At 31.9% G+C, this 9045-nt stretch overlaps 2 protein-coding genes across 3 annotated transcripts; both read left to right on the top strand.

Annotated features, from left to right (window-relative positions):
* Positions 1-15: 15 nt before the first annotated feature.
* Positions 16-3658, top strand: LOC100881626 (putative G-protein coupled receptor AH9.1). The gene is made up of 6 exons (XM_003708182.3): positions 16-1752; positions 1845-2104; positions 2417-2643; positions 2713-3014; positions 3120-3354; positions 3418-3658. Exons 1-6 carry the CDS (start codon positions 1730-1732, stop codon positions 3613-3615), a joined length of 1245 nt encoding a protein of 414 aa, XP_003708230.2. The 5' UTR covers positions 16-1729; the 3' UTR covers positions 3616-3658.
* A 127-nt stretch (positions 3659-3785) lies between these two features.
* gry (trafficking protein particle complex subunit 11 gry) lies at positions 3786-9001 on the top strand. Of its 2 annotated transcripts, none has more exons than XM_076530505.1 (21): positions 3786-3967; positions 4063-4264; positions 4341-4510; positions 4580-4768; positions 4848-5033; positions 5095-5262; positions 5333-5537; positions 5631-5804; positions 5874-5952; positions 6023-6077; positions 6233-6440; positions 6502-6707; positions 6782-7087; positions 7151-7353; positions 7427-7563; positions 7630-7842; positions 7913-8073; positions 8136-8358; positions 8437-8545; positions 8618-8694; positions 8763-9001. In XM_076530505.1, the coding sequence occupies exons 2-21, from the start codon at positions 4076-4078 to the stop codon at positions 8787-8789; spliced, it is 3285 nt and encodes a 1094-aa protein (XP_076386620.1). In that variant the 5' UTR covers positions 3786-3967; positions 4063-4075; the 3' UTR covers positions 8790-9001. The 2 variants fall into 2 exon arrangements, with proteins under 2 accessions (XP_076386620.1, XP_003708231.1); XM_003708183.3 differs by having other exon boundaries at positions 7148-7353.
* Positions 9002-9045: the final 44 nt, after the last annotated feature.

Raw genomic sequence — 9045 nt, 5'->3', positions numbered from 1 at the left:
GGACGAAAAATAATTTTAATACACATTTATAATACTTTATTGTACAAATTAAATTTGTGATATTGGTAGTAATGTAAGACTACAGAGACAACAGGTCGCAACCTGTTGATGCGAATTCAAAATTCAATGCAGAAAATAAGAATAGCACAAATAGAATGTATTGTCTACTTATAATTGGAATTGCAATATACTATTGTAAAATTTAATATATTATTATTGCAACATTAAAGCTCTCATTCATAATCAAATTGGGTACTGGCAACAGAGGAAATGTGGCGGGATTGTAAGGTATAAGTTAGTAAATTAATTTAATAATCTGAAAACACGTTTCTACTTTAGATGCATAATAACAGAAATTTAAAGGTATTATATGATGTCAATTGTCTAGGTAAGTATTTGTGAATATACTTTCCTTTATTCCCTGACTTTGTCAATAATTTTCAGGAGTGCCGCCATAAAATAATACTCTTATGTCATCTACCAGCAAAATGCTAAATTATAATTATGATAAATATGTATATCATCTACTATACCAACTGAGTGTGACATTATATCATAGTGCTTTTAATGGTAAGATAGTAAAACATTTATTACCATCAACTATCTTTCACTTTAATAAGAATATGAAAATACAGAAATTAATTAAAAAGATAATGAGAAATTGCACTCGTAAGGATGTGCGGATGAAGATGCGGATAGTGAATTTCTCAGTTAGAAAACTTTAAAGTTTAGGAATTTGATATTTAATTATAGTAAGATACCTGCAGAGTAGTTGAAGTATTGTTAACCGTTTCCGGATATAATAAATTTCTAATCGACGTGACGTCGTTTCAGAGTCTACCAAGTTTACATGCTAGCTTTGCGTTTTCGTTGGTCGCCCCAATGAATACTCAATCGAGTGTAAGGGATATCTCTAATGACGTTTTCCACTTGGAAGAGTTCCTCGTTTTTTCAAAAACACTTTTGGGTATCGATGGAAAAACTTCATGTTTATATTAGCACGCCATTCTTCGTTTAAAATTATCTGACTAAGAAAAAAATTATCCTTACAAGCTTCTGTTCTTTCAGATACATCGGGAGATGAAAATTACTTGTAAATGCATATATTTTGAACGTGGCTATTGGTCTTAATATTGCATAAGTACTTTTATTACTGTTCAGTAATATCTTTGTTAATTTCTTCATTTAAAGTTAGATGTTTAATAATTTATACGTCATCTGTAAACTCCAGAAGTTGATTTCAGAAACTGAAGAGAGAAAATAGCACAATAAATAGAAAGAAACAATTTAAAAGTAATTTCAAACTTTCTCAATCATCAGTTAATTTACCAATATAGCGCAACTGTCATTCGAGCGGAAGCGAAAAACCATCCACTTTATCGTTGTACGCGCTTTTACTGCATTTTCAATCGAGTTAACCCGACGAAGGGTGCTGGAATATAATTATAATGCACAAGTAAATATGTATACTTCGGGCACAACAATAAGTCAACCTTGGTGAGAGCATGCGCGATATTGGCTTTTCTCAGGAATCAGCGTGGTGAGTTCATCGTGGATGAATTTTGCAGAACTTGTTGTGCTCCCATTGTGTCGGCTTCGGCTAAGTGATTAAATGAAAATAACAAAACAAGTGCAATCAAATTATTGATAACAATAGATATCTTTAATTGCCAAATTTTTAATGTAATTTTTAATATTTCGAGTGTCTTTAAAATAAATAATTTTCGTCATGCTAACAGGAATACTTAAAGGGTATTTTTTAAAGCTATTTTAAACTTCAGCGATGAGATTTCCATGTTAAGTTTTGTAATATATTTTTAAAAATATTTATAACATTTTTTTAGAACGCTCTTATGTTGCGGGGGTGAAAATTCTACCTGGAACGTTATAATCGACACGAACAAAAATGTTCTTCACGAATCCACGTCCTTGTTGAGGATTATTCATAGAATAATGATTCCAACGATCGTGACCACCGGCATTTTTGGCAATCTTTTAATTCTCCTGGTGTTATCGACACCGCAGTTCCGAGGAATCGCGTATTTGTACCTTAAGGGACTCGCATTAGCGCATATCGGTGTTCTCACATCTTGGATACCCATTTGTACGTAATGTAACAGTGATGGATACCGATGGGTAATTTGCAGGCTACTATATTCGTTACCGAGACGATTTTGAGACTTCGGAATTGTTGAACAATATTTCGAAACATTGGAATTTTCAAATGCCTCAGCCCTCTCTAGATCCTCTTTAGACTCTTCTTCTGCTTAGACCCTCCGGTGCCCGCTCTTTAACAAACCCATCTGTCCATCATTGTATCACAACATACACAACAAAATCGAAAATATAACATTGTTATATTTTCATCAAAATATCAAAGTAAAACATCAAAGTAAAGTTAAATATTCCGTTTCAGTTGTTCGACTAGGATACGGTATGAAGAATAATTACCCGTCTGTTTTTTACCATGCATATTTGGAATTAGTGGCTGTGAACACCTTCGCTATATCTAGCATCTTAATTATGACCTGCTTAATCGTCGATCGATATATTTTTATTTTCTTCCCTGCGCGTATCCGCAGCAGAAATGCACGTAAAAGTGTCCGCTCTTTCGTCTTGTGTTCCTTCATTGTGGGATTTGCGGTACAGACATATCAATTACTATCAATGTACACTACATGAATATAAATTACAATTTTGATTGTAATACAGGCGAGTGCACCGTTAACTGGTATGAGAACAGTGTACGAGTTACAAGAGAATACCGGTACTCTTTTCACGTTACGCGAAAACATTTCCGTCACCCGGCATACGCTATGGATCGCTTACATTTGGATCATGGAGATCACGCTACGTCTTGGTCCGACGATCATTCTTTTTCTGCTGAACAGTTTCGTGGTGAAGAGATTTTTACATCTGAATGCTAAGAAGAAAGAATTTCAGTCGGTCTCTGAGAAGTTTCGCACTGCGAATGTTCCGGAGACATCCTTGTTAAGCCGCAATCGGGGGTATAGGTACCGTATCGAAGAAATTTTTAAGTAACTAGGACACAGTAAAGTCGAAGCAATCATATGCATTAAATCGCCATCCACCAGTTTATTGTACGAATTACATTACAGGGAAGAACAACATTTAGCTACGCTAATGTCAGTGATGGCGGTATGCTTTATCCTGACGATGATACCATCCATACTACTCCCATTTTTATATCATAATTATGACATTGCGGACGTTGGTTATCTCTTGTTTAGAACGTTCGCTGCAGTTACTGAACTTTGCAACTTTGCTGTCCATATTGTTATATACTTTCTATGTAGTAAGGAATTTCGGGAAGAGTTTTTGAAACTTCTTCAGGTAAATAGAATAGAATAATGTTAAATAGAATTAGTTACGAACGTAACGAATTTGGAATTACAGAATAGATGCAAGAAGAGGGTGGTTGAAGAAGAGTTTGAACGACCAGTAGGAGAGATTGAAGATTACAGTCGACATGGTACAACGGTTCGATTAACACCTGAACAGACGAAATTAAATTCTCCCGGTTCTGCAAGTAAATTAAATGCTATGGAGGAAGATAAAGAGTCTGAAGTATTAAATGCTTCTGATATTATTTAAACAGATTACTTTACTGTGAATAAAATGGTTTTATTTAAACGAATTTGTTAGTTTATTATTCCTGTATCAAAGATCCACCTTTGCATACGGTAGTTTTTTACAATGTGACATCGCTAGGTGGCATTAGTGAATCATGATCACATAACCATCATTGAATAGCATCGACATATAGCAACATAGTTCTGTATGCTTGCGTTAAACATGGTTGAACAGTAATACATAACCTAAACTGTCAAAGTACAAGTTATATTGAGCAGTACAAAGTAGTTTTGTACGCTATATAAATTTTTATTTAATAATTTTGTTTTCGATGTAGTTCATTGAGTAAATAATTAGGCGTATTTGAATAAATGTAAATAAATATTAGAAAAAATTTCTAATCAATAATAGAAGTATACAGTGTTTATAGTTATTAATCAAATTATTCTACTTTCATTTCTTTTGCAGTGAATCTTTAATCATGTTTGAGTTACCAGTAGAACTAACAACTAAGCCATTAGCTCTTATTGGTTTAACTGGCTTGGATATTACAAATAGTGTACACCGTTCTATTTGGGGAGCATTTAGTAATAACAGAAGATTAGACAGTTCTGCAATACAATTTAAATTGTTAGGTCCTTCACATGAGTTTCCTACAGTAAAACCTAAGGTATATTACATTACATCTGAATATACCAGTTGTAGGACATGTTAATAATAACTAAATGGACTTATATATTTTTCAGCGAAATTCATATGATTGGTATACACCTAAGGGAATATTAAAACGCAACTGGATGAATAAATACCTCAATGAAGTTCCAGCAGTTGTGGTTGTATTTTATGATTTGGATTGGAATGATCCACAGTGGAATGAAAAGAAAATGGAATGTGCTTCTAGAGTTCAATCATTTAGGTTTGTATTCTATCAGATAACATATATAGTGGTGAATATTATAACTATTTTACTAGCTTATCATTTTAGAAATGCTTTGGATGGAAGGACCACTAAAATAGCTGTGGTACTCATACAACAATGTACACAGCCTCTACCAGGCTCTGAAGATACTACAGCAACTGAGCGTGCTACAGCAGTTTGTGGTGCATGTGAATTATCCCCAAAATTATTATATATTTTACCACATGGAGATCACTTATTAGGCTACATATCTAGGTAGCTGCTAAATTAACCATATGTATCTACTTACTTTTTAATTACATGCTTTATTATATGTATTTAAATATTATTATAGGTTGGAAAATGCATTGTATGATTTGGCACAGACATTTTATCATCATGAATATCGCATTGTTAAAGGTCACAAGGATCAAATTAATAAAGGAATGCATAAAAGAGAACACAAACATTTATTCGTACGTCATCAGTTTAAAATGGCCTTTCTGAATGAATTAAAACAGGATCAAAATTTAGCTTTAAAGTAAGTTTAATAATGTTGATAAGTGATATGTTTTTAACTAAGAGATCAAATTATTTTGTAGGCACTATAACCAAGCACTTAGTAGCTTGTTGGAATTACAAATAACAGATACAAATGTAATGGAAATTAAAATTGTTGCTTCTTTCATAAATTATAAAATATGTAAAATAATGTTTAATTTAAATGCTCCTAAAGATGCAGTAGGACACTTTAGATATCATACTGACAGGTCAGCAATAATAAGTACAATGAAGAATATATAATAAGAATATTACAATAATATAGAATTGGTGTTGTAGTTTCAAGTCATGGACAGGTCCAAAGAAACTAATGTTTGAACATCATGCCTGGATGTGTAGTCAATTTTCCACGTTTGCAGAATTATTTGATGATTTTATTCGGCAAGGATTACCCGCTGTTCAAACTCAACATCCTGGGTATTATTTTCAATCAGCTGCTCATCATGCAAGTTTGAGGCAAGCAAGTTGCAAAGAACTATGCCAGGTATGAGAATCAATATGTTTAATAAATAAAACAAGTTATAAAATTTGTAAATATAATCAATATATATATGTATATATATCATAATTGTTTTAGAATGTTAATACTTATCCAGAACCAGATCCCTTAGCTGGTGAAGAGAAGCTAGAATTCTATGGACAACGACCATGGCGTCCGGGAAAATTAGGTACTGAGTCTCCAGATCCAGTAAAAGAAGCTGTTGCTATACAAGCTTTGCAGTATAAAGAAAAATATACAGTCGATCATTCTGTAAGGAGAATTTTCACTATTTTTTATTTTTAATATTTAACTCTATTTATATAATTCATCTGTTTTCAGCAAATAATTATTAGCTTGTTAGGAAATGCAATTTCCCAATTCAAATTGTACAGATGTCCAAGAATGAGGAGAGTGTTAGGTATAATATGTTTATCTATTTATTATAAGAAATTTTTGGTCATACATTATATACAATGATTGTGTTTCAGTTGTACAAATGGCCGACGAATATTATAATTGTAAGGATTATGGGAAAGTTTTGACGTAAGTCGAAATTTTAATAACTATATTTGTCAACACTTGTCAAAGCAATCAAAAAAAAATTTTATTATTCGTTAGTCAAATCATTGATCCTAACATTATTTCCTCTAGACTTATTTCATAACTTAACATCAAAATCATAAAATTTGATTGGCCAGATTATTGACGCACATGTTGTGGGAATATCACGGTGAACGGTGGCCCCTCTTAATCACAAATATCTTAAAAAATGCCTTGCGAGCAGCGTATCTATCGACAAGCATTCAAGAATACATCACATTAGCGTTTGAAGCTTTAGGACCTTCCGCTACATTTTCAGAAGATTACAAAATTGCCGTTTATAATAACATTATCAATATCCTTCATGTAAGTAAGTTTATCTACTAATTGATAATTCATAAAATAAAATATTAAAATGAAACCATAGAAACAACCTCCAAATCCGGAACCTGATTTGCCTGATGACATGAAACATCTTGCATTAGAAAAATGGGTAGTGGAACTTAATAAGTCAGAACCACTTGTTTTTACAATTGATGATAGCAACATGAGTTCCTTTATAGAGGTCAAAGCAAGGTTTTTACAACCAAAATATGCTGTTAATTCTATGATTGATGTAGAAGTTATTATTAGGTAATTATATTTAATTTTTATTTCAAATATGAAAGGAATTGAGTTCCAACATGATTTTATGCTGTAATTTTTAGAAATTTGTACAGTGGTAATGTTGAATTTTCCAAAATATCAGTAACAATTAGTAGTCCAGGGTATAATTCAGAGTTGAATGTTACTGATGCTAAACAGAGCGATCTCACATTTCATGGGAAAGAAATGAAGAAATTTCTTCACCAATTTCAAGCACCTCAACAAAATGATAATATCGAAATACGCATCACCACTATCTCATTATATATGGGTAACGACGAATCTTGTTGCATTCTTTTGAGGTTTTCTGCTATGGAAAGAGAAACAAATTGTTTGAGTCTGTTGTGTCCTGAAATTCAACAACTTCGGTACGTACAAGACGTTTCAAATACTTGCCAGTAAATTAATGCATTTTATGTCTATAACAGTAGAGGAGAATTTGAAACAATACAACCACTAGTCAGTACAGAGATTAAACAAGAAGAATCTAGTCTCAGTATAAGTGCAGAATCAAATAATCCAGCGCTTGTAGGAGAATGGCTTCCCATTAAAATAACTATTACTGCTAATAAAAATATAGTGTCGGCACTCTTAACTGTAGCACTTATGCCGGATGGAACAAATGAACAGTCAAGTATATATATTCCAATAAAATATTCAAGATTATACGATCATCTACAGTAAATTTAAATTTCATTATATTTTAGCGGAATTAAGTTTAACAATGCAGAATAAACAATCTACAATATCAATGTCGATTGATAATTTAGGAAACAATTCTAGTACACATCAAATTGTCTACTTCAGAGCTCATAAAGTTAGCGATCGAAATATTCACATAAAGGTATATTTTATCATCTCATAACTACAAATAAGTAATATAATAATTTCTGTAACCTTATTATTATAGGTAAAATATTCAAGAGCTGAAAATATCAAAGGAACTAAAGAATTAACATATTCGTTATCAGTGACAAAGCCATTTGAAATATCAACGTTATTTTACACTATGCTCTTTGAACCATTAGCAAAGGGTTTCATCGATGAACCGTTTATAATAATGCCTCACATTTCTTGTGTTTCTCCATGGCCTATAGATATTATAAGTACTTCTATAGAATTGGTAAATAATATTATTCTTTATTTAGTTCTTATTTTATGTCATATTAATAACATATGTTATCATTATTCAGGGAGATTCTATAGAAAGAGCAAATGCAGATCCATCAAGTTCTATTTTAACTGGTATTACCCTTTCTAAAAATGAAACAGCCACAGACTCATACTGTTTGATACCAAAAGTAGCTGGTGAGCAACCTGCTAGTACAGGAGTCTATACTATTAAATGGAAACGGTAATAATTTATACGAAGTTATAAGATAATTGAAGCTTTACAAATAATGTACGTTATTGTAGTGCAAACGATGAAACTGCGTTAGAAACCAGTAGCAGCGTTACCTTAGCTCCTTTGCGGGTCGAAGATGCGATTATTGGCTTAGAAGCTAAATTACCAGCTCATGGTTGGGTTCGCACGCCATTACTTGTATCGTATTACATAAAAAATCATTCTGATTATATGCTTACATTACGATTGATTATGGAAGCTAGTGATGCCTTTATGTTTGCTGGACAAAAACAGGTAATTAATCGTTTAAAAATACACAAACTAAATATATCCCTGGTGCCCGTTATTACTTGAGACTATTCGATTTTGTAGGTTGATATATACATACTTCCACAAAATGAAAGAAAGGTTGAATGGATTCTACGACCGCTGGTAGCAGGTTTTGTACAACTTCCCACGTTATCTTTAGCAGTTCCTGCTGGTAAGAATTTTGTGTATTAATAAATATTTAATAATCACATAATATTTAATTTTATCTATACTTTATACGTAGACGAAGAATATAAGTTAAATAAAGTTCGACTTTCGGAAGTAGTAGAGAGGTCAATACCGAGTCACATATACATTCTTGTAAGTATTAAAAGTTGTATTAAATTTTGTAATTACACTATTATAATTATAAATATTTTCCTTCATAGCCAACATCTCAGAATTTCGAAGAGTAAGTGGAATAGGGAATATCACAGGGAAATATTAGACAGAAAAATAGAAACAAAGTTTTGTTTTCTTTCTTAAAATTCTATTATATTAAATCTGATACATTTTGCACGTATTCTTAAATATATAATAATTTCATATGTAGGAATATGAATATTGATTTTGTTAAATATAATTTATTTATTTTAAAATGTAATAAAATAATCCTTTATCCTTTGAAGCACGTGAATTTATTACGTATGTATTTTTTGAGTGAGTGTCAAT

This window comes from Megachile rotundata, chromosome 4, assembly GCF_050947335.1.
Source record: "Megachile rotundata isolate GNS110a chromosome 4, iyMegRotu1, whole genome shotgun sequence".
NCBI classification, from domain to species: domain Eukaryota; kingdom Metazoa; phylum Arthropoda; class Insecta; order Hymenoptera; family Megachilidae; genus Megachile; species Megachile rotundata.
The sequence above is the reverse complement of the archived record's forward strand: the minus strand, read 5'-3'. Positions and strand labels throughout refer to the sequence as shown.

Excerpts from the sequence above, each read along its gene's own strand:
- LOC100881626 (XM_003708182.3), top strand. The coding sequence starts at position 1,730 with ATGCTAACAGGAATACTTAAAGG. Across the intron at positions 1,753-1,844 it reads CTAACAGGAATACTTAAAGG|AACGCTCTTATGTTGCGGGG; the intron begins GTATTTTTTAAA and ends ACATTTTTTTAG. Across the intron at positions 3,355-3,417 it reads AGTTTTTGAAACTTCTTCAG|AATAGATGCAAGAAGAGGGT; the intron begins GTAAATAGAATA and ends TTGGAATTACAG.
- gry (XM_003708183.3), top strand. The coding sequence starts at position 4,076 with ATGTTTGAGTTACCAGTAGAACTAACAACTAAGCCATTAGCTCTTATT. Across the intron at positions 7,843-7,912 it reads TAAGTACTTCTATAGAATTG|GGAGATTCTATAGAAAGAGC; the intron begins GTAAATAATATT and ends ATCATTATTCAG. Across the intron at positions 8,546-8,617 it reads ATCTTTAGCAGTTCCTGCTG|ACGAAGAATATAAGTTAAAT; the intron begins GTAAGAATTTTG and ends CTTTATACGTAG.